Source organism: Galleria mellonella, unplaced genomic scaffold (genome assembly GCF_026898425.1).
Source record: "Galleria mellonella isolate WM207_F2 unplaced genomic scaffold, CSIRO_AGI_GalMel_v1 utg654, whole genome shotgun sequence".
NCBI classification, from domain to species: domain Eukaryota; kingdom Metazoa; phylum Arthropoda; class Insecta; order Lepidoptera; family Pyralidae; genus Galleria; species Galleria mellonella.
Genome location: NW_026442139.1, coordinates 1,083,838 through 1,109,906, shown reverse-complemented (window position 1 = coordinate 1,109,906; position 26,069 = coordinate 1,083,838). Strand labels below are relative to the sequence as shown.

General features: G+C 37.4%; 2 protein-coding genes across 2 annotated transcripts in view; one reads left to right on the top strand and one right to left on the bottom strand.

Annotated features, from left to right (window-relative positions):
* LOC116412780 (laminin subunit alpha-1) overlaps window positions 1-26,069 on the bottom strand; it is a 226,833-nt gene that overhangs the window by 108,679 nt on the left and 92,085 nt on the right. The window contains exons 4-16 of the mRNA XM_052900805.1: window positions 11,747-12,010; window positions 10,821-10,988; window positions 9,370-9,543; window positions 8,276-8,381; window positions 7,131-7,339; window positions 6,135-6,281; window positions 5,665-5,772; window positions 4,585-4,747; window positions 3,344-3,537; window positions 2,716-2,920; window positions 2,041-2,129; window positions 1,118-1,405; window positions 108-288 (exon numbers count right to left, since the gene is read on the bottom strand). Of these exons, the coding sequence (XP_052756765.1) occupies window positions 108-288; window positions 1,118-1,405; window positions 2,041-2,129; window positions 2,716-2,920; window positions 3,344-3,537; window positions 4,585-4,747; window positions 5,665-5,772; window positions 6,135-6,281; window positions 7,131-7,339; window positions 8,276-8,381; window positions 9,370-9,543; window positions 10,821-10,988; window positions 11,747-12,010 (2,296 nt within the window). The remainder of the gene's footprint in view (window positions 1-107; window positions 289-1,117; window positions 1,406-2,040; window positions 2,130-2,715; window positions 2,921-3,343; window positions 3,538-4,584; window positions 4,748-5,664; window positions 5,773-6,134; window positions 6,282-7,130; window positions 7,340-8,275; window positions 8,382-9,369; window positions 9,544-10,820; window positions 10,989-11,746; window positions 12,011-26,069) is intronic.
* LOC116412796 (uncharacterized) lies at window positions 18,401-25,678 on the top strand. The gene is made up of 2 exons (XM_052900797.1): window positions 18,401-18,694; window positions 22,751-25,678. Exons 1-2 carry the CDS (start codon window positions 18,453-18,455, stop codon window positions 22,929-22,931), a joined length of 423 nt encoding a protein of 140 aa, XP_052756757.1. The 5' UTR covers window positions 18,401-18,452; the 3' UTR covers window positions 22,932-25,678.

The following is a 26,069-nucleotide window of genomic DNA, read 5'->3' as shown; positions in this document are numbered from 1 at the left end:
ATTTTGTAAGTTGCAATACGATACAATCAGTCACACTAATAATATTTTTAGAATATAAATTAGAAAATAACTTAATCAATAAAAAAAAGTTATAAAGCAATGGTGACCTCCATGTCCGGGTGCGCAGACGTCGCAGGCGCGGCCGGCCCAGCCGTGGCGGCACGCGCACTGGCCCGAACGCGCGTCGCACGCCGCCGCCAGCGCGCCTGCACCGCACGCGCACGCCACGCACGCACCCGAGCCCACGCTCGCACCCATGCCGCCGCTCGGCCCGAACCAGTAGCCCTCCTGAATAATTTTCAATTAAAAATACACCTTCTCCGATGGGTATTTAGTTATATTTTCCTTACTCTAACAATCCAAAAAATATATTTTTGTACAACTTAGAATGGTCAAGAAGTAGACAGCCCATTTGATGGAAAGTGGCAACCATAGTATAGACATATACAACTATAGACATGAATAGTATCATGGACATAACAGAGTAACTATATTGTGTTGCCCATGGTACTTATTATGTATTGCTGAGGACTAAAATATTATGCCTCTGTACCCTGTAATTTCATTGTCATGCCCTACCTTTCAAATCGAAACACAGCCATGCAAACACAACAGCTCCACTCTAAAAACACGAATTGGTCAGAGGTACCCAAGCGTACGACTTTTATACAAAGGCTTCCTCAAAACATCATGTCTCATTGGTGATGATGGGTTCCATTCCCTCATCAGCAATTCCGCATTAACAATCCGGTTACGATACCCAAATGATCGGTCATTACGTCGACGGAACATTACAGAGTGCTTGCGTTTGACATCTGATTACTTTGTGCTCGTCGATCTGTAACACCATGGAACGTTTTGTTATATCTGGAGTCGGGTTAAATACTTTAAGTACTTTTATTATAATTTTATATGTTAGCACACTAGTTTTATAACATTGATTTAGCTTTTGCTGTCATAATGTTGCAGTTATTTTTAATAAATAAATAAAATGATATGTCACACTCGACAGGTGAACTGCATCGATTGCACGCATCGGTGAGCACTTATACGATCGAAGATCGACGACTAAAAATACGTTAAACATGGCATTAACGTTAAGAACGTTAGTGCGTACCTCGCAAGTGTCGCAGCGCGCACCCTCAGTGTGTGGCGGACACACGAGGCACTCGCCAGTGTCGGCGCGGCAGGGCGCACCTCCACACTCGCAGGGTCGACACGCGCCCCCAGGTTCCGTGGGCGCGCCCCAGTGTCCGGCATCGCAGTGCTCACAGTGTTCGCCTGTGTATCCGTCCGGGCACTGTGTGCAAACGTACTCGTCGCCCGACGCGGACGCGAGCACGCAGTTCGGGCTGAAGTTGTTCGACGGGATGTACAGAGGGCACGCGCACGGCTTGCACGCTCCCTGAGTAAACGTAATTTATAAAGTTATTGATATTTCCAAATTTGTAGTAATTTATAACGTGTAGGGGCTATTCTTTTGCAAGCACCTGGATAATGACTACAATCCTTTTAGTCGTATTTCATTATTGCAGGCATATGTAAATGCGTGTTATAATGTTATTGACGTGTGGTTCTGGCATAGAATAGGGCACTCCTTCCTTTCCCGTGGGTGTAGTAAGAGGCGACTAAGGGAGGGCGAGAGATGGGCAGCAGTGTCTCTCTTAATACGTCTCTGTAGCCTACCTGCGGTTGCCAATCTGCCTGCCAAGCGTGGCAACTACTGGCAAAACTCCCCAAGTGGGAGTTTAATGGTCGAGGGATGGGCAGTAATTTTTTTCTCTAAAAGCCAATCTGCGATTGCCAAGCGTGGCAGTTACTGGCAAAATCTACTCAATAGTAAACTGCCATAAGGAACAGATCCGTTCATTATGGTCTACGGGTACAGTTTGTGGGGGAGGCCTAAGTTCAGCGGTAGACAGATAACAGTTGATATGATCATGAATTAAAGTTGTTGAGAGTGTAGTTAATTTGACAAAGACTTAACCAAAGTTACAGGTCATAATTCAAATCTTCAGAATAAGATTGGTAATTACATACCTGTACAGGGTTTCCATAGTGCCCTGGTAGGCACCGTTCACAGTGTGGTCCCGTCGTATTGTGTTGACAGGGACCGCAAGGACCGTCAACTATAAGGAGTAAAATTATCAATATGTAGAACTATTATTATTATTAAGTATATAAGTGTTTTACAAACAAAAAATCTAGCTAAAAAGTCTGGCTAGAAAAAGACTACTTGGCAAAAAGCTGTGCTTACTAAGCCATGTTTTGGTTTGAAGGATGACGTTTTCGTTCTCAGGAATGATAGCGCATGAGTGTTCTGTGGTATTCATACCACAATACCAAAGGGAGAGTTGTTTGCTTTGGCACCTCTGTTCCATTCGTGTTTCTACCGTGAGTTGTTTGCATGGCTGTGTTTCGGCATGAAGGGTGCGATGTGGCAGTAAATTTACAGGGTACAGAGAAATAACACCTGAGTGCCCAGGAATGGCAACGCATGGGATGTATCATGGGCGAAATAGTATACTCTGTTATGTCCATGGTACTGCTCAAGTTTATAGGCGACGGTTACCACTTTCCATCAGGTGGGTTAGCTTATTTGCCATTCTAAGATGCATAAAAAAATCATTGTGCTGCTCGTCTCTGTTAGATTTGTCTTCGATCATTCTTGAGTTGTATTTGTAATGGTGTAGTATGTGTCGGCGGGCGCGGTACCGGTGTCGCAGTGCGCGTGGTGGTTGCAGGCGCAGGGCACGCATTCGAAGCGCGGCGTAGCGTGCGGCGCGTGCAGCAGGCGCGCGTGCCCCCAGGCGCAGCGCGAGCAGTGCGCGCCGCCGTAGCCGCGCGGGCACGCGCACGCCTCGCCCGCCGCCCGCGACCCCCGCGCCGCCCCGCGCACCTCCGCGCCCTCCAGCCGGACCTGGCGGGCCCCTCTGGTCCAGTCAATGTCTCCACTTCAACGTGTTAACATCGACAAAAATGTCGACTCATATATAGTATTAACATATACACACTGGGAGGAAAGGGATTGTTAGTAATGGAGACTAAAAATCCCATTAGTAGCAATATACCCAACCAGGTAGATCTCCTCGTGGTTCCCCCTGGAAACCATCGTGAATAATTCTTGTTGCATTCGTCACGATAGGCTAACTGACCTGCTTCATCCTCGCCTATCATCCTTCATTGGTGCCCCGCTGGTGTATACTGATGGCGCGGGTGGGGTTACCATTCTATTATCGTCCATTAAAAAAAAAAGTCCTCTATGATCAACCTCACACATCAAGTTATACAAATTTATATATGAAAAAATAAAGAAATACAATGTGGATGGTTCAGTGCAGACCTCGTCCTGGTCGAGGTGCAGGTGCGCGCGCAGCAGCAGGCGGCGCACGTCCCGCAGCACGTCCATGAGCTGCGCGCGCGACGCCGTCCACTCCTCGCCCGCCGCGTACCACGCGTCTTCCTCCAGGGGGACCGAGATCTCCAGCTGCCCGGCCGTCTCGTAGCTCGTGTTCGCTGATGTTAACTTTGTGCCATCTGCAAGAAAAGTAATATAATAATATGTAAATCATTTTCAACCGACTTCAAAAAAGAAAGACCTTTACAGAGAGCGAATTGTAATCCGTTTGTACATTTTTCTTTATGTTTGTTTACTCGTATCTCACAACTCCCGCCATTTGTAAAACAATTTGGAAAATTCTTTTTTTTATCTAAAAATTAAAGTGGACGTCTCTGTATACTGTCTGTACCTACGTGATTCAGAGATGATTGTGTTCTGACGAATTGTTTGAAATAATACCTACAGCCACCTTTTATAATCACATCGCTCGCCATCGACAGGGAATTCATCCTTACACGCTTCAACCTAAACAATCACGTGCAGCTTCAAAGAAATTTTCTCCCGCGAACGCTTACGCTGTGAAATGAGCTCGCTGCCGAGGTTTTCTCTTTCAGAGATTATGGTATGGAGTTCTTCAAAAAGGGTATATTAAGATTTCTTGAAGATCGGCAATGCGCACGCGACTTCTTTTGTGTTGCTAGTATCCATAGGCTACAGTGACATTTACCATCGGACGGGCTGTATGCTTGTTTGCCACCTTCGTGGTATGAAAAAAAAGAATTATAGCATTTATAATTCTTTATTCGTTACAATATGAAAAATCTATAGAAGAGATGAAAAAATATGGAAATAACTTGTAATAATATATATAACTGGATGTACCAGATATATAACTGATTCATCAGAGGGAGACGTTGTACAAAAGTCGATTTGCTTGGGTACCCATTCGTGTTTCAACCGTGAAGCAGTTGTGTTTGCATGGCTGTGTTTCGGTTTGAAGGGTGGGATATGGCGTGAATTTACTGAGTACAGAGGAATAACACCCGAGTCCTCAGGAATGGCAACGCATGGGGGTATCATGGGCGAAACAGTATACTCTGTTATGTCCATGGTACTGCTCATGTCTATAGGCGACGGTTACCACTTTCCATCAGGTGGGCCGTCAGCTTGTTTGCCATTATAAGTTGTATAAAAAAAATGTTTTAGGGCAGTAAAGAATATTATATAAATAAAAACTTACTCACCAGCACCGATCAGTATGATATCAGGTCCAACAGTAGGATTCCCGCCGGTGTCCCCTCGAACTATGCCTAAGTTGAGGGTGGCATGGATCTCACCGCCGTACATGGAAAGTTGCTCACCGTTCCAAGAGTCAGTAGCCCAGTAGAACGACTCCCAGCCTTCCACCTGGTGAACGAAATTGTTTTAGTTTATTAAAATCAGAGGGAGACTTGATATAAAAGTCATTGGACGAAAACGGAATGGTTACTTTGCCCGCGTCTTTGATATACATTGACGGAGTAAATATATAGAATGATATAATAATATGATATGATGGAACAAGATGAAATCAAGTCAGTCGGTCCATCGAGATGAATTCTACTACGAGGATTTCCAGAGAAGATCGCGTGACGTTTGACTTGGCAGAACATAGCAAGAAGCCGAGGCGAGAAGAGATTGCTAGTTAGTAATGGGGACTAGCGATTCCATTGCTAGCAATATGCTTATCAGATCAAACTCATAATGGTTAATTGACCTGCTCATTCTCATCTATCATCCCTATCTGGTGCCCCTCTAGCATACACCGATAGTGTAGGCGAGGTTATCATTCTATTTATCATCCTTAAAAAAATACCCCATTTCTAAAAATCCCTTTCCTGCTCGGCATAAAACTCATTGGCAGATCGGATATTTCTATTCCATTCATGTTTTTGCTTCCTATAAAATTGTGATTGCATGCTATGTTCCAGTTTGAAAGGCGAATATAATGGTTACTCAAGATCTTTATAACACAAAGGTTGGTGACGTGCGAGTGATACCCATATTGTAAGCTTTAATAGTCTGCAATAGTTGCCGTGTGGTTCCGGCATAGAATAGTCCATTCTTTCCATTCCCATGGGTGTCGTAAGAGACGACTAAAGGAGGGCGAGGGATGAGTAGCAGCGTCTCTTTTAAAACATCTCCAAAGCCTAACTGCAGTTGCCAATTCGTCTGCCAAGCGTAGTAACTACTAGCAAAACCTTCTAAGGGGAAAGGCTTATGTTCAGCAGTGAACAGTTAAAGGCTGATATGATGATGATGATGATGAATAGCTGCATACTTACCTCATAACTAATCAAGTACGGTTTCCCTTGCTCGTCAATGGATGCTTGTAATGTCTGGTTGCCTTCAACGTCGCTTACCAACCATGCATCTCCCAGGGGTAACACTACCTAAAAATTATGCAGTCAAAAATCAGTTTCCGATAAAATCTACTCGTTCATCGATTGTTTATGGAATGGCATTCAGAATAATGTATTGTTGCGTTGCCAATTCTTGATTTAAACTTGGCTTTGACACGCTGTCTGTATATCTAGATAAAAATGGATGAAACAAGACGAATGCCATAACGATGCTTTTGAATCTAGTTGTAGAAGCTGTAAAATCAGACAGAAAAGAGATATGTACATTATAAAATCTTCCAAATTTGACTCTGTTATCCAAATCAAGATCCACAAAATATTGACAACCTATCAGATCACAATGTGTACCGCTGAGTTTTAGAATTTTCTTTAAAGTTCTTCTAAGTACTGACCGGCGGCAGTGGATCGGAGGGTTCAGCAGCCACGCATGAGTCAGTGATGTGGGAACAGTAGCACGGACGACAACCGCTTGCTAGCTCTGCACTCAGCCCGTAATGTCCGCTCGCACAAGTGTCACATCGCTCGCCTACCACGTTTTTCTGCAAAAATATATATAAAAAATTTAAAGGTGAATATAGAATTATGACTTCGCCTGCGTTTGAATTACACTGACGACTATTAACAATGAAGAACGAAAACAGATTGTCCATGGTACTGCTGACTGGGCCGTTAACCCATCATGATTAATTCGTCGACAAAATTAGAAAAAATTAGGTATTCATCTTCTTAAAGGATTTTACTAACACTCGAATAATGAATCTTAACAACTGTTCCTAGAGAGCAAGATGTTAATATATATGAAAGTCATTTCTTGGATTTTTTTTATTAAATTCCTTCTTGGGCCATTACATTTGTTAAATCATTATTCAATCAAGGCCGATGTTCACTGCTGATCATCAGCCTTCTCCATGGACTGCCAAAGGGAGCGATTCTGAGCCATCCTCCATGCACTGACTTCCCGCAATGCATTTGAAGTCGTTACTCCATCTAGTAAGGGGTCATCCTACGCTGTATATTGGGTCGCCAATCAAAAACCTTTCTTCGAACGGTGGTCAATCTTCGAACTATGAGACCAGCACATTACCATTTTAGCTTGCTTATACTTCAAACTATGTCGGTCACTATGATTCTTTAGCGGATATACTTATTTCGGATTCTGTCATGTAAAGAAACTCGGAACATAGCTCTCTCCATAGCTCGCCGAGAAATTTGAAGCTTTTGCATACGGGGCTATCTGTAGGACCATGTTTTGGTTCCATAGGTCGTACAGTTTGGTTCCATAGTTTTCCAAACGTTTGTTAAATATGTGACTTCCCAAAATCCAACTGTTACTACAAATATTGTTTTGCCTTAACTAATTTATAAAAGGATGAGCTTCAGTTCCTTACCTTGCACTCACAAACTTCGTCACATACTCGCGTTGGATCCACTATACCCCTGGGGTCACATTTGCATTTCGGTACAGCAGTAGTTGTTATTGGTAGACAGGCAGGAAATACAGCAGAAGAGTCCTTGCAAGCATCGCAGTGGGGTCCGGAGAACCCTGGCCGGCAGTCACATAGTGCTTGGCGATGCTTTCTGTTCCATTTACATGTACCTGTAAATTAACATAAGGATATATCATTGTTGGAGGAGTAAAATAGTGGAACTAAATCGACATCATAATCTTCAAGAAAAGAGCATATTCCTTTTCAAAAGGCTAGCAGCACACCTGCAATGTCGTTAGTGTTGTGGGTGATCCTGGGCGGTGGTAGTCACTTATCATCAGGTGAGCCACATGCTCGTTTGCCCCTTGTGTTATAAAAAAAAGTTGAACAATCCAAATTAATATAATTGTCCTCTCTGTTCATTCTTACTAATGGAACTAGGTTTTTAGTTCGTTTTGTTCTACTAGGAGAACAGAACAGATTTTTTAGTTGGTTCTGTTCTACTAGTAGAACTAAATCGTAGAACAATATGGATATAATCACTTTTGCTAAGTAGGTAAGGATGCATTAAATTACTGTCAACGTGAGAACGCCATTTTATTATTGTAAGAACTGGAAGGTTTTCAGAGGAGACTGCGTGGAAGTCGACTTGATTGTATAAGTACATCACTAGTAATAAGGTAGCTGGACCTTCTTAATTATACGCTCCCAGTATCTTTGTTTTATGTATATCTCTGAGTCGAAGTAGTTTACATGTTGTTCTGATTTCACAGATGAGATATGGCAGGGACATTATTAAGTCCAGATCTTTTTTCTCTTTATTCTTTTAACTCTCTTTATCTTTTTATTCTTTTAACTCGTGAGCAATGCATCTACTTCTAGTTAAAAGTGGTTGGCTGGTTATGGCTAAAACTTTTATTGATGGATAAATTTGCCACTTGCCTAGGAGAATTAACGTAGAGTAAGTGTTTAAGAGATGCAGTAGCCACTTATCACGATGGCTGTATATTTCATGCTATCTTTGTTGCATAAAAAAATAGATATGCAATCAATTTAATCCAATAGAATCTGTTATAACGATATATTTATGAACTAGAGTAAATTACCTTTAGAACCTTCTGGATCGCATTCGCAAGGTAGGCACGGTCCATCTGGTAAGGCGTTGTAGTATCCGACAAGGCAACGATCGCATAACGGACCTGCGCGATTTTCCTGTAATAATAAAATTGATACTTTATAAAAAATATTTATTCGTAGTCTATGCTGCTCTGCTGTATGATAAACCATAGATTGATGGCTAACCTCAAGCACCTGTATTAACTTCTTACGATCATTGGTTGTACTTTTATAAAGATTTTATAAAAAAACAGAAGTGAAATTTTTGGCATAGTGCTTTAGATCGCATCCACCAATTTTTTTTTTTTTTGTAGAAAATTTAGATATTCAGAGACCTAAATTCTTGTTTAAGAAGAAACTATGAAACTATTAACTACACACTAAATCCCCGTAGTGTGATTAAAACTCTAGATCAGTATGTATTTTTTTAATCGAATTGTCTACCAAAGTTTTTGAAGTAAGTAAAACAATACGTAATAAATGCCTCTGAGTAGCAAGCATTCATGATAATTCATGTCTTTTTGATATTCTTAATCAAAAACATAGGACTCGTAAAAGGAATTTCCATTTATGATGCCACTCCACAACAAGCTCCAGGTCTTCCCAACTGAGACTAGTCAACGAAGTCTTGTGCTCAACTGTTTTCTTGCCACCTACTTCTCACTCAAGACTCTTCTTAGATATAAGACTGTCTGGTTTCCGAAAAGCATGCCCATAGACTATCATCTGTTTACCGTCTGTCAGGCCGTATACTCATTTCAGTAGTTTAAAAGAATATTAACAAATGTCAAGGCATTTCCATTTGCTTCGAAAAGCAATGTTTTTACAACACAGGGGGCAAACGAGCATGCGGCTCACCTGGTGGTAAGTGACTACCGCCGCCCATGATCACCCACAACACCAACGGCATTGCAGGTGTGCTGCCGGCCTTTTAAAAAGGAATATGCTCTTTTCTTGAAGGTTATGTTGTCGTATTGGTTCGGAAATACTGCTGCTGGAAGTTGATTCCAAAGAGTGGTTGTGCGTGAAAGAAAGTGCCTTGAAAAACGCACAATTGAGAAGAAAAATAACCAGAAACACTAACCGTACAATTGACGCATACTATAGCGCCAGTGTCATCGTAGGTGCACGCGCCCCGCTCTCCGCACGTGCAGTCTGGTTGTAGTCCGCATGGCACACCAGCCGACCACGTGCCGCCTGAGCAGCATCGCTCGCACTGCGCACCGCAGGTGTCGTGCTCGCATGAGCACTTAGCACCCTGCTCAATGCACAGACAAATCTTCATAAGGAAAATAGGAATTAGTAAGATCACAGCATGAACGAATGTGGAAAACTGCTACCGCAATTCTGGTTAAATTATATTCAGAGACAGAAGGAAGGGAAAAAAAGAAAGACTCACATTGACATTTATTCTTCTCTTATTCATCGAGTAAACACATTTGCTATTAAATTATTTAGAATTTTACGGGTAAATCTTGCGTAAGAAATAGAGGGAGTGGGAAGGAATACGTCCTACATTCTGAGTTTCAGAGGCAATAAAAAAAATTTCAGCCAATTGTGTTCTTAGAGCTATTACATAACTATTGCAGCTTTTTGTGCATTACAGAAAAACAATTCAATAGAATTTTAAACAGAAAAACACCATAGTTCTCAGAAATGAACACGCATAATAGTACAATAAGCGTTCTGCTATATTAATGATGTTTTTCATGCTATGCGACAGTTTAGTAATTGGTACTTCCCATCGGGAAAGTTCCCTTGGGAAATAGTACATTCTATCATTATCTAGCAGAGGGAGACTTTGTACAAAAGTCGATTGCTTGGGCACCTCTGTCCTATTCGTGTTTCAACCGTAAATCAGTTGTGTTTGCATGGCTGTGTTTCGGTTTGAAGGGTGGGATATGGCGTGAATTTACTGGGTATAGAGGAATAACACCTGAGTCCTCAGGAATGGCAACGCATGGGGGTATCATGGGCGAAACAGTATACTCTGTTATGTCCATGGTACTGCTCATGTCTATAGGTGACGGTTACCACTTCCCATCAGGTGGGCCGTCAGCTTGTTTACCATTCTAAGTTGTATAAAAAAAAACTTAAATGATATTAGTAAGCCATAATTATAACCAAACGAGGTTTTACAAGATAGCAGACATAGGAGATATTTAAAAAAAATAATATAAGATGTCTTAATAAGAGAAAAGCTAAAACATTAATTATTTGGAAAATTTGTCTCTATGTATGTTTGCCGCTAGTATAATGCAAAAGTTACTGCACCAATTTGGATGCGGTTTTCCCAGTTGTATTTCTGAAGGTACAAATTAAAATTTGGTGTATGTTTTATGTTATCTAGTACTGATCTATTTCATTGACTTTTGTTTTTTTTTTGCAACAAACGAGCACGCGACTCTCCTGATGGTAAATGACTACCGCTGCCCATGATCACTCACAACACCAGCGGCATTGCAGGTGTGCTGTCGGCCTTTTAAAAAGGACATAAGATTAGTAGGTGATATATATAAAATGTGTAGTCCATGCCTGTGCGTCAACATTGCAGTGCGTGGCGTGTCCGTGGCACAGGCAGCGTGCGGCCAGCGTGAGCGCGCGCACGGTGTAGTACCGGCGGTGCGCAGGCGCAGGGTGCGCGCTGCGGAACGACACGCGCACGCGACGCGCCCACACACCTTCGCCTATGCCGACGTGCATCTGTAATGGCATATAATTAAAATTTTTACTAATATTAAAAAAGGAAAAAGCGTTTGTTTGCTTATTGTTGTTTTTGTAATAATTAACATGACAAAGTGTATACAAATTTGATTATTGTAAAATTAAGTAGTAACTTAAAAAAATATATTCATATAATTTGCATGCTAAATATTAGCTAAATATGGAACTGTCTACTTATTAACTGAGAACTCTGTATCACATATTCAAAGCAAATAAAGTATTCTATTTTACTCTATTCTATAAATATAATAATATATTATTTATAAATTAAGAGACTTCATGCATGCAGTCGAATTTATTATTGCAAGGTACAAAGCAGTCAGGCAAATGCGCAGAACGACGAAACCAATTCATCGAGTTGACATGGACACACAAGGTCGCTAAATATTCATTTTTATTCGGATAGATAAAATAGCTAGATCGAATACTGCATCTTGCTGTAGGTCACCCCATACTACGCATGCTGATTTATTAGTCTACTTTCCAGAAACAGTCATGTTTATACTTTGTTTCGATATAAAGGGTGAAATATGGCAATGCAATTCCAAGGCATGGAAGTGTAATACTATAGTTCTCAAGAACGACAATGCCTTAGGGGTGCCATGGGTATCATGAGTATTCTGTGGTATCCATGGTGCTGTTCATGTCTATAGGCGACGATTGCTGCTTTCCATCATGTGGCCGTCAGTTTGTTTGCTAATTTATATTTCATAAAATAACGAAGTCGAGAAACTTACCTCTCCATTTTCAAGAGGTCTTGGACTAACGAACTGAGTTGAGCACGTCGGCTTATCAAACCTATTAGATCTCTTCGCGCCCCTGGCCTTCCGTCTTCGTCTCTCTGGTCTTAAGTCCCAAAGGCGGCGACAGTGTTCTTTGTCTCCAAACGCGCGTATCATCTGCCAGTCATCACCACCTTCAGACGTTGATACCTCGAGAGACCACGCAAGCGGGCGAGGTGATGGACCTGATTTTATTATAACGTGGAGCAATTCCATTTTCTGTAAAAAGCAAAACGAAACAGAGTAAGTAATGACGGTAATGAAATATGATGTCTTGTTGCATGTAAATGTTTCAGACTACTGTATATGGGGCAAAAAAGTCAACAAAAAAGAAACGGAGCTATTTTCAAGTGTTTTATCATATATTTTACTCTCTATATGATATAAAATTTTAAAACTATCTATTTCGCTATATGCTGTTTTGCAACATAAGTGTAAACCCAATAATGATCAGAGACTGACGACTAACAGGGAAGGTCACAGATCCTCTACTGAAAGTAATCAATCTTCAGCATTAAATGTTGGTAGTCGTACACTTATTAACAATAATGTAAATTAACTAACCAATGAAAATTATGTAAACAAAAGATGTAGCGACGAAGGTTTGCTTATAGCCAAAGATCCTGTCGCTGACTTCTGCAGGTATAAGACTTTTATGAAATGAGTTTTTTGGCTAAATGAGAACAGACATTGCGTGCATTGTAATATTTCACATCTTTCATTAAACTAAGTTTCATTAAAAAAATGTATACCTGCAGAAGTCAAAACCAGAGAGAGACTTTGTACAAAAGTAGTTTGCTTGGGCACCTCTGTAACATTCGTGTTACCACCGTGTATTTTGGTTTGAAGAGTGGAATATGGAAGTGAATTTACAGGGCACAGAGGAATAATACTTGAGTCCTCAGGAATGGCAACGCATGGGGAGTATCATGGGTCAAACAGTATACTCTGTTATGTTCATGGTACTGCTCATGTCTGTAGGCTACGGTTGCCACTTTCCCTCAGGTGGCCGCAGCTTTTTTACCATTCTAAGTTGCATAAAAAACAGTCAACTGCGAGATCTTAGGTTATTAACTTGGGTCTCAGTGTAGAGCTGGAAATATTGGCACGATCAGTGTAGTGATCCTCTGTCTAGTATTATATATCATTTGCATCACAAATATCGCTGATACTTAATATATCATTTGCAGTGAAACTCGTTTTTGAGATAATGCTTTTAAATATTACTTCAGCATTGTTATTAGTGTAATATACTTGTATGTACACATTGCTTCCACCAAGAAGAGCAGTTCAAACATTTTTTTAAGCAATCGTATGGAAGCGGAGAGTGAGCAAACAGTTAAAAGCAAACACCCAGATCCGTGGTATGATTTTCAAGTTGTTTGTCTTCCATTGGTGTAACAGAAAATACCTCAGAAGTGAAGAGACCAAGTTTCGAATACTGATAGGGGCTTAAAATACTTAACGTATTAATTTTAAATTTTAAAACAGATGATGTATATGATTTATTTATTGCTACAAAAGATTGACTCATCAGAATGAAATGACTCCACCCATGCTATTGATTTATACTAGAGAGGTATCAATGAGTGTTGATAGGTAAGGACGACGCCAAATCTATTGATCTACTGGGACGAGAATTTAAAAATTAACTATGATGGTTTCTTGGGAAATCACTTAAAAGTCGACCTGTTTGAAAATAATAATATTACTAGCAATAAAGCTATTAGTTCCCAAGCATCTTGCTTGTAAACTGTTTCATTTGAAAGGTACGATACGATAATAAAATAGTTTTCGATTATGTCCCCAGATATACGTCGTCTGGTCCTTCATAACATAAAGTATGCAGTTTAAGAATCAGAAAATTGGTATTTGTGAAAAAAAAAAACTTTTTGCTTGACAATATGATATACATATTTATCACTTTTCTTATATAAAAAGTAATTGTCAAAATAGTATGGCTTTGGCCAAAACAGAATATCAGTGTTTTGCTCTTTTGAGAGTAATGAAATGTGTAGTGACCATTTTATGTTACTGCATATGCATTCAATAAAAAATTATGTTACTTCTTTTATGTACGAGTATATTCCTTTTGCTTTTTTCTTTTTATATCTCTTTTTGCGTATGTATCTATATTGGTTGTTATTTAAGTGCTGTAAGTAATGCAAACAAATTATATATCTATCTAGTACCTATAAAAATTTAACACGTTTCTTCTAACTCTCATACTGCCTAATTAAAAACATAAAGATACACGCAGCGTTATCGTTAATGTACGGGGAACGAAATCTATGAGATCTCTCACACCTCTAAAAGTAAATGTGTAGACAAACAAGGTGGAAACAAATACGCATTGTGGCCGTCTTGATTTATACGCTCCAAGCAGATGTCGTGTCTCCCACATTAACGCAATTATCTGCGCCGGAACACGTGTGAATAGGAAATGACTTATTTAGATGTTTAGACCCATTCCAGAATTCGAAGAAAACTTTTGTCAATAAAGTGCGGAAATTGTTTTAAATTAAAGAATTACATAAGATGATAACGAATTTAAAATAACCAAAGTAGAATGAAACTAGTACAGAATAATGGCGTGAATTTACTGGGTACAGAGGAATAACACCGGAGTCCTCAGGAATGGCAACGCATGGGGGGTATCGTGGGCGAAACAGTATACTCTGTTATGTCCATGGTATTACTCGTGTCTATAGGCGACGGTTACCACTTTCCATCAGGTGGGCCGTCAGCTTGTTTGCCATTCTAAGTTGTATAAAAAAAAGTCTGAAAGTTAATAAGGAAGAAAGTACATTAACCTGTCATGTTCAAGAAAAATCGCATGCTGTCTGAAGGAAATAGAATAAAATTGACAGACAAAAATGGTTCTAACTATGAAAACTAGGAAATTCAGCATTGACCATAGGATTATCCATTGACAATGACACTAGAATAAACAATGATTCAGATACACAACAAACATATCTAAAAACATATTGATAATTTTCTATCTAATCATTATACGACATACATACGCTGATATTACACCTGTCACTGTGTAATACAAATGAAAACATTTGCTCATATTTAACATATCATTAGAGTATTAATTTTTATAACCATTTCAAAGGTACATATAAACATTTATGAGGTAAATATTTAAAAATTAATTCAATTATCATGGCTTAGTGTTTTTTTTTATTATTTGTATACAACTTAGAATGGCAAACAAGCTGACGGCCCGCCTGATGGAAAGTGGTAACCGTCGCCTATAGACATGAGTAGTACCATGAACATGACAGAATATACTGTTTCGCCCATGATACCCCTCCCCCCATGCATTGCCATTCCTGAGGACTCAGGTGTTATTCCTCTGTACCCAGTAAACTCACGCCATATCCCACCTTATAAACCGAAACACAGCCATGCAAACACAACTGCTTCACGGTTGAAACACGAATGGGACAGAGGTACGCAAGCAATCGACTTTTATACAAAGTCTCCCTCTGATTAAGTAGAGTCATTTAAAAAATTAATTTATAAATTCGTATCTCGCTGACACTAACAGTAAAGAATATATTAACTTTAAATGACTCACTAAATTGAGATAAATTATAGTTAAACACGCCTCCAGCAATCGGAAAGTAAATTAAAACCACTGACATAAAGGGAATATATTAGCTGTAAGTATGGCTTTGTCCACGTGAATTAGAATTTATTAATTTAGCCGTTAACTGTCCACTGCTGAACATAAGCCTTCCCCATAAGGAGAGTTTTGACAGTAGTTGCCACGCTTGGCAGGCGGGTCGTAAACCACAATTAGGATTTGATGTTTTAAGAAAGACGCTGCTGCCAATCAATCAACTACTCGTATTAAGTTCTCTCAGTTGTCTCTTACGACATCCACAGGAAAGGAAGGGCTAATCCAATCTATACCGGGACCACACGGCAAACTTTTTACAGCCTAAATGGTCGCGTACAACGCGGTTTCAGAGATGCTTTCTCCTACGAACACTCAGGTTATGAAATGAGCTCCCTGCCGAGGTTTTCCCAAGAGACTACAGCACGGAGTTCTTCAAAAGGGGGGTAAAGAGGTTTCTTGAGGGTCGCAACGCGCGCGTAATACCTCTGGTATTGCAGGCGTTCATAGGCTACGGTAACCGCTTACAATCAGGTGGGCGTATGCTTGTTTGCCACCTCAGTAGTATAAAAAAAAAAACTATTATTTTCCGTATTATTTCCATATTAATTTTATTATAATTGAGTAAAATCTACCTGTTTGTATGATTACAGTTATGAATTATAATTTGGGATCGGTGTAATATGTTGAGCGTCATTGTCGTCTTATGGGTTCTCATGTTAAGAAAAAAGAGCCACGTCATGAGTTATCATCTTATGAGCTTTATTTCTTTTAAAATTGAAATAAAGAGATTACTAAGAATTAATTTTAATTTTGTCATAATCGAAACCATTGCTTTTTTGTGAAACGAAATTTATTCGTTAAGTACATTTTTTATTTTCTTAATCACCTGTTATAGCATAGCTCTTTCTTTTTAGCTAACTTTACCAAACACACTTAAGGAAATAAGAAAACATTTAAATAATCTATTCAGAGTGCGATCAAAACTATGCTGTGGCAGGTTCCAATTAGACCGAGGAATGCGCTGGTCGCCTTACGTCCAGTCACGAGAGGTGCTAACAACGAGCTCTACATATCGGATTCAGATTAATTGGTATTGGATGGCGAGAAAACATTACTATTTCAGTAACAAGCTGTAAAAGATAACATAAATAAGTACACAAACAACAAGTGATCGTTAAAAATATTTTACTGAACAAATTATTAAGAATTCAAGTTGTCTAAAATAAACAAATAAATAAAAAAATATTTTGCGGAGGAGATTATCCATGTAAATTCATCATCATATCAGCCTGAACATAAGCTTCCATCTAGAGGGATTTTGCCAGAAGTTGATTGGCAACCGCAGTTAGGCTTTGAAGATGTTTTAAGAGGGATGCTACTGTCAATTCCTCGTCTTCCCTTAGTCGCCCCTTACTTACAGAGAAAGGAAGTGTTTACCCATTCTATGCCAGGACCGCACAGTTTATAAGTAACACATAAGTTAGTTCATGATAATAACTTTTTTACGCTAACGTTAGCATGTAAGCATCTTCAAGTATTGGAGAGATATGTGAAGATTGACTATTATTATTATTATTACCAGAAGTACTACAATCTTCCATATTAACCATCAATTTCCGACTGCTGTTAAATCCACGCACGTTTTGCGACACGTATTTCACCTCCAAACGAGTCATCTTCAGGCAAATTAATAGATCGCTGTTCGAAGCCGAGTGTTAACAGTTCGGCGTCAAAACTGCGAACGACTATATTTAAAAATGCCAAATGATCCATTTTAATAGCCTTAGAGCTTAAGGGGGAACATTTAAGTTACTACTTATTAACTAAAATTCTTCAATCCACTTAGATAGAAAGACATGTTTTGTTATTCTCGCCAAAAAATTTTAGTGTTAAACTTAGGAAAATAAAAAAGAAATCATTAGGTAAGTAAACTGGGCATCATTCGTGCAATAACATATAATCATAAAGGCATTTTGATGCGTTTTTGATAAGTGAATATGTATAGTTTTTAGTTTTCATTTAACATATACAGCTCACTTTATGAGGTTTTCAGACCTACATCGACAATTGCACTGACTTCTTGACTCAATGCTGGTAAATACGCATTCATAATTAGAATTCCTATTGACATTATTTATCCATTCTCTGTTAACTCTCTTTCTTTTATTAATTAAGTATAAGTCTACATTAAGATTTAAAAACATTTCTTTTTGCCTGCCTTTTTGATTGCCAGCAATGTAAGAAAAAAAATTACTATTCCCTTCTTTCTATTAAATCCTTCAAGCGTAATGGAGTTGCGTAAGTTGATATCTCAACGTATACCCATGATATTCGAATTTAAACTATCTTTATGCAAGTGCATACATTATGTTCTCCTATTCTCCACATCAGTAGTTATACTATTAAATGCAGTTTTACTTGCACTTAAATTTTTATGTGCATTTAGTTTAAATAATCTTTATATGCATAAAATAATTACACTAACGACATTATGGGTTTACTGCATTTTTTCACGATACAACAATATTACGTAGTGCATTCCGCTTTAACAGAGTTGCTCGATGGGGTCTTACCCGTATACGGCGCAACTAATGAGAACGCGTGAGCGAGACTCTTTTTGTTTTTACATTGTCAGTTTATTGGATAATAGGAAATAAGTATCCCCAATTAGGTCTAAGAACAGAAATAATTTCCTGCCCTTAAATTTTTGTATTAATTCATCAGCTATAAGGTACGGTATCTTCAGATATGTTTGTTATCTAGATACGAACGTATTTACACATAACGCTATGCATACATCAAGCAAAATCATATATTTTCCGACAATGTAGATACAGTTTAAGCACATAAAAAATATAAGCCAAAACAAAGTGTGCATATAAAGAGCACACAAACAAAACCCGCAGCCGAGATCTATCCTCGGAAGTCACAGCTATCAGCGTCGCGATATCTTATCAAACAGTACCCATACGATAACAGTTAGTTGTTCGCGAGATGTGATACCGGCTAGACATTGTTAAGACAATGTCTAAAAACGAGATCCCGCTATCCGCTAAATCCCTTTCTGATGTCCGGGTTGAGGTGTTGACACACAAGCCAAAACATAACCATGGCTCGAGCACGCCAGAAAAAGATAAAAGAAGAATAGCGGAAGTGTCAAGCAGTAGTGGTAATTATGTGTATGTGAACACAGCTTACGTTGGAAGTTTAAACAATCTTACAACAAGAAGCGATCGGATTGATAGATTACCGGAGCCGCCGACAAGGTTGGTATTATTTCGTCGTTGAAGCCTTCTTTTAGAACTATAGACGTTAGTAGACATGCGAACTGATAGTAAGCAGTTGTTCTAGCCCATGGATACCTGCAATATTGGGAGTATCACAGTAGAGCATCGTTTTTTAACCGGGGAGTCAAGTTTGTTATTAAAGGGGCTCGCAGTTTTTTGAAAAATAATAAGACCTCGAAAGATTTGTTTAACGTAGCGATGCTCGACTTTACTAATCCGACTATTAATTATTCTACTGAGCAATTCATTTGGATTATTCGAATGATTTTCAAATCATTCGACTACTAATTTCATTTACTATACGCTTCTATTACTAGCTCTTTTTTGGTCGTCTCTTGTTATCACTTAACGTGAAGGTAGTAGTGTGGTAGTAGTGGATATAGGGAACGAACTTTGTTTTCATCATTCTGGTCGATTAAGAATTAGGGAAATCAATCGAATACGGGGTTGCAACACTTTTTGGATTTTTCGTGGATCACACATAAAAATGGTTGAGAAACAATGCTGTAGAGCAGGGATGTCCAAACTAGATAGGATCTAGGGCCAATAAAAATGACTAACATCATTGGGGGGATGCAAAATATTTGTAAAAACCAAAATGCAGCTTATAATATCATTATTTTGTTATTGTATTACTTTTTTTAATAATTTATCTTTTACAATTCTGTCAACATCAACATCAATATTGGTAGTGGCTAGAAAAGATTTGGTGGGCAGTGTCAATTCAAGCTACGGGCTGCATGTTGCCCACGGGCCATGGTTTGGACAGCTCTGCTGTAGAGCAATCTCTATTCTACTGTAGTTCCGAATATGAGGCAAAATATGTCAAAATTCCGGAGTCGTTATTAGATAGTATTTCTTTATTTTTGTCTTAATCACTAACATTCTTATATCTCCTCTTATTTTTTTTTTATTAACGTCGTAATAAATATTGTTAAATATCATTTACTGTCCACTGCTGGACATACGCCTTCCTCAATTTGGGAATTTTGCCAGTAGTTGCCACGCTTGGCAGGCGGATTGGCAACCGCAGTTCGGCTTTAGAGATGTTTTAAGAGGAACGCCATCCCTCGTTCTCTCTTAGTCGCCTCTTAAGACAACCACGGAAAAGGAAGGGGTGGCCTATTCTATGCCGGGACCACACGGCGATGCCGGAACCGACACGGCGTTATATTAATGTAACACTGCTGATAATATATTATTATTAAACTAATTTGATTTAAGATGTACTTGAATTCTACAATCTAAAACCTTCATAAAAATAATCTACAGGAATTTCCTTGTTATTTTACCTATTTCAAATTTTTTTGTATTATTTAGATATGGATGTACTGCTTTATTATAACAATTAATTATATATATACATATATACATATATATATATATATATATATATATATATATATATATATATATATATATATATATATATATATATATATATATATATAAATTTTCATTTTCTTGTACATTATTAATTACAATAGACCGACATAGCCCAAAGGATAAGCAAGCTGTAGTGGCAATGGGCTGGTCACATAGCTCGAAGAACCGACAATCGACGGGGAAGAAACGTTCTCGAGTGGCGACCTCGTACGTGCAAACGCAATGTAGGACGACCCCCCACTAAATGGAGTGACAACCTCAAATGCAATGCAGGCAGTCAGTGGATGCAGGTGGCTCAGAACCGTATCTTATGGCGGTCTATGGGGGAGGCTTATGTCCAGCAGTGGACAGTTAGTGGCTAAAATGATGAGGATGATTGACTACAAAAATCAATTTTTTTTTTACACAACTTAGAATGGCAAACAAGCTGACGGCCCACCTGATGGAAAGTGGTAATCGTCGCCTATAGACATGAGTAGTACCATGGACATAGCAGAGTATACTGTTTCGTCCATGATACCCCCCATGCGTTCCCATTCCTGAGGACTCAGGTGTTATTCCCCTGTACCCTGTAAATTCACGCCATATCCCACCCTTCAAACCGAATGCACAGCTATGCAAACACAACTGCTTCACGGTTGAAACACGAATGGGACAGAGGTACCCATGCATTTATTTCTTAAGCACTCTAATTGCGCATTTTGGATCGTTTTGATATTAATGACGTAAATCCAAGTATTGTGCTGAAAGTAGTAGCTAGGAGTATACTTCAAAAACTTTATATTATTATTTATTTATTTATTTATTATTTCTACCATACCTTTTCTAATCTTTCTAAAATATATAATAGATAAATATGAATTATCAGTCGCAGCCATCTTTGAAATGACAGTAAATATAAAAATAGTTTTTAATTTCATTTTTACAATTGATTTTTAGGTAGATATTGCCTCGGAGTCTTTTTCTTTTGAAAATTATATGGTTTCATTCTAGTTTACCGAGACTTTTCTTGAGTATTTCATAATAAAAAAGTAGCCTATACCGAATACTAGATATACACCAAGTTTCATGAAAATTTGTTACAAGAAGTAAAAAGCCACTTATAAATATTAGTAAAGATACGGTTTAATATTATATATATATTCTTTATTACACTAAAACATACAGTAACAACAATAAGTTAATAACAATGTTAGCAAAGGCGAATTTTTTTTTATACCACTGAGGTGGCAAACAAGCATACGGCCCACCTGATGGTAAGTGGTTACCGTAGCCTATGAACATATGCAATACCAGAGGCATTACGCGTGCATTGCCGACCCTGAAGAAACCTCTTTACACCCCTTTTGAAGAACCCCGTGCTGTAGTCTCTTGGGAAAACCTCGGCAGGGAGCTCATTCCACAACCTGAGTGTTCGTGGGAGGAAACATCTCTGAAACCACGCAACTTATCTCTAAAAGAAATTTCTTCCAGTCAACCTAACACAGTGGCATAGGAAGTAGTGAGTGGGCAGTAGTGGTGCTAAACAGAAGTTAGAATAAATAATTACATACAAAATAAGTCTAAAAATATTGTCGTTGAATTAAAATACGTTAATCATCGTCTCATTAGTACTACGAATGAAGTCGACAAACGTATTGTTAATGAAATAACCTCAATTAATAACCAAGTCACAGAACTCGCATGAGTCATTATTTCATCTTGATCATACGTGATGATTAGCAAAAAATAAATACAACACGAAAATAAAATTAATCAGATTATAGCGTGGCTATTTTTTGGAACTGTCTAATTCCTCTTCGAAAAGTAGGTGCTTTACTATACGATATCTGACAGATAGCATATCTGCGGCATTAAACATGATAATATTATCAATTTATACAAAATATTTAATTGCAGAATATTCATGTGTGACTTTGTAAATTGTAACAATATAAAAGTGTAAATATTTTATTGAAGAATTGAAACCTCCAACAGTACTTTAAAACACATCCCTTAAATATTCGAAACGATTAAGTTAATTAATGAAATAATAATCTATGTCATCGTCAACATTAGAAGCCTATCCTTTATGCACGTCTTCCCATCATTTATGGGATTACCATCCCATACCCACATCAATAAACTGCAAGTTTAAATGTAAGTGCGAGCACAAACACTTTTGTGGTCGTCGATTTACTTACGATTTTATCCATTTCGAGGCTAGGTCGCCATTTATGAAAGCTTTGACCATATCGTTTAAGACTTCCTCGAGTTTTATAGAGTCAATCAAAGTTTTATCAAGAAAATTACAGCTTTTATTTCTGAACTATATAGGTATTTTTAGTTTTATCTTCGGACACCGTAGTTTTTGGTTCTCTCCAGTACTAGTTCGAGAATAGCTTTATTCATTGCGTGAGCTACTTAGAGAAATTGTAGGACCAATAATAATAAATACTTCATAATTACACCAATCGACTATTATTAAAGGCTGTATACCCTGCCTTATAAGGAACTAGGCAATGAATCTCTGGGTCACAATATCCAAAATACCCAAATCCTAGGCAATTCAGAAAAGCTCGTTTCCTAAGTAGACCAGACTGGGAATCGAATCAATATCTTATTTGCTTAAAGCAATAGTCTTTATAATATTCCTTTTTATTATTTCAGTGTGGTCCGCGAGCAATACTGGGCATGCTCAAAATGGCCTTTTGGTCAGCGCATGCTTGCAATCGCCGTGGGAGTGCTGCTCGGAACAGTGATAGCATTATCCTGTATCGTCGGATTGAACAATCGGGACGTCGTGGACAACCTACTACCGGGACTTCTGAGATCGAATCCTGAGAAATGAGTTTTGGCTTCTTGAAGTTACTTAAAACTGGATTCAACATTTTGTCGTAAGATTTTATGACTGTACACCTATATTTGTCAGTATTCAAAATGTAAACTGGCAAATAAAGAGTTATACTCCAATAGACTAAGGTTTGGTGTTACTAAACCATTTTAACATTTTGAAGCTATTTCAAAACTGGACTCAAAATGTCATCCAAGGTTTTAATGACTTGATACTTATATTTGTTAGTTAACAAAGTAAAACTGACAAACAAATGTAATGGAGTTACATTCCACTCATCTAAGGCTTAGTAATATTAAGTCAGTCTTATTATATTCTCTAATATTAAGACAAATATTCTGACTGAATTACCTATTATTACCAGTACAGCAGATTATTACCATTGTATTGGAAATAAAAGAATTTTGGACGCAAGTTCTATATGTGATTCATATGTGATCTAGGCATCCATTAAACATGTATCTATTGACACAATAATTCTTACTAGAAATTGTTTTAAAAGAAAAAAGTAGGATTACAAATACTGACCAAATAGTTTAGATCATGTATTGGCCTATTTGGCCCCCAAAGATTTGCCAATGATGATCTCTTATCTGCATAGAAAAGCATTTTGGTAATGCTTACGAGAATAGTAGAAATCAAGTTTCGCTAAAGATTGCTTGTATTTTTCGAGTAAAAGATCTTTTGGCTTGAATATTAATATCTTCCAATAGTTTGATCTTACATTTAGACGATGCCCATCCAATGCTTGTCTTGGTATACTTCTGCAATTGTGATTAGGTTAATAGTAAGAGAAAACATAGCAGTATTAAAATAAGGACAAAATAGAGTGAGTGTGTGAAATATTGGAATGGGTGACTAAGTGTGAGCATTTTAAAGATCCCAACTGTATATAGGTTTAGGTTGAATAGATTAAATCAGAACATTATGTTAATATTTAATATTCTAATTAAAAAAAAAAGAACCTTTCAAATATTGCTTTTGTATAATTAATAATTTTTTGTAATTAAATTTCTTTTAATTACCGAATATTAATGAATTAGTTCCTTCATTTCCGTAAGACGTATATCAAACTTTGAAGTTTTCAATTCGGTAGTATTTTTAAGTCACCCATATGAGTACATGATAATGAATTTTTTTGAAATAATTTAATTATAAACAGTAGGATAATTATCTTATTAATATAATAAAATTGTAACTGAAAGACGTCTGTACGTGCGAGATATTTAAGAAAAAATAATATGAGCGGTCTTAATAAGATCAACAGATGTCAATACAATATTTTTTAGAAATTTTGGCTGTCTATTTGCACATTTGTTCGAATATGACGCAAAAACTACTATATCAAATTAGATGCGGATTTAACAGTTGTATTTCTGAAGGTCTAACTTAAAATTGGTGTATGTTTAATTGTGATACGCTCATCTAGTGATAATTTATTTTTATTTATTTATTTAAACTTTAATGCACAGTAAAATTCTATGTACATATGGCAGACTTAACACTGGACGGTGTTCTCTACCAGTCAACCATTGGGCAAACCGAGAAATACGTAGACGGTATATATATATATATATATATATATATATATATATATATATATATATATATATATATATATATATATATATATATATATATCTTTGTATATATTTGTTTATATATAATAGTGCGCCACCTACCCTTTGTATTTCTTTCTTTTCTCAATGTTCTCTACCCAAAGGTTGTCTGGAAGAGATTGCTTAGCGATAAGGGCGCCTTTTGTATCACTTCTTATTACAGTTAAATGTATTTACTTTTTTATAAATGGTGCAATAAAGTGTAAATAGATAAATAATCTATTTAAATGGTTTTCCTATATCTGAAATCCGAGTGTACAGAGTAGAAGACAAACATATAGTTAGATAATTAAAGTAAGGATTAGTAATAAGCTTACTTTTTGACATTATACCGTCCTATTCTTCTTATTAAGTTAATTATTATTAAAAAATATGATTGAACAATTTTTTTTAATTAAAAAGTTTTTCGTCTTCGAAAAGCATCGTTTTATTTCCTTGATTTTATTAACTTTTTAATAAATAATATATTGAGGAGCTAATAATAATAAATAATTATATATTCTTTGTATTTGTTGTTTTAGTATCTAGTAAAATAATAACATGTTATTTAACATGTTAAATATATATATATTATTATATATACATTTGTATATAATATATATTAAATATATTCATATATTTTACCACACTTTCATATTTTGTCTCATATCTTTTAAAATCAAAAGATAAGCTTTTTTTTTTTTTTAATATTTTAAGGGCTTTTACCTTCTTCAGGTATATCAGTCCTATTGTACCCTGAACTGATTTCTCCAACAAAGATGAACAAATTAAACAAAACAAGTGCTGAATTTCTTACTCTATTAGTCATAGATTTACAGTCGTTCTGTTTATTTTTTCTTTTAAAACAAATGTATATGTTACAAATTATTATTATTATTCATTATTTAATGGTGCATTTTTATCTTTGGTTTGTTAATATATAAATAAATGAAGTCTGTTAAGAAGGAGAATATATATCTAGTAAAGAATAAAAGTTGACTTAAGCTGTGACGCTGATGTTTTTATCATAATGACGTGCCGACGTGACGTGGGTGAGAGTCAGTGAAGCAATTTGTGATATCGTATAGTTAATTTATTTAATAATTAAATGTACTGTAATAAATAAATATACTGTATAGTAATTTACGACACTGTATTTTTGTTTTATTACCAGCAAATCTTCTTAACCGTGTGGTCCCTGCATATACGTAATCGACTACCCTTTCCTTTCCCGTGGGTGTCGTAAGAGGCGACTAAGGGAGAACGAGGCATGGGCAGCAGCATCCCTGTTAAAACATCTCCAGACCTAAACTGCGGTTGCCAATCCGCCTGCCAAGAGTGGCAACTACTGGCACCCCCAAGAGAGAGGCTTATGTTCAGCAGTGGACAGTTAGAAGCTGATATGATGCCGATTATGAAATCTTTGGGGTGAGAGCCAAATGTTATAAAAATGGATGAGTAAAAAAATATATTTATACTCCCCTGCGGGCAGATGTCGTTCAACTGTCACGTGACCGCTGACTGGCTGGTTTGTAGC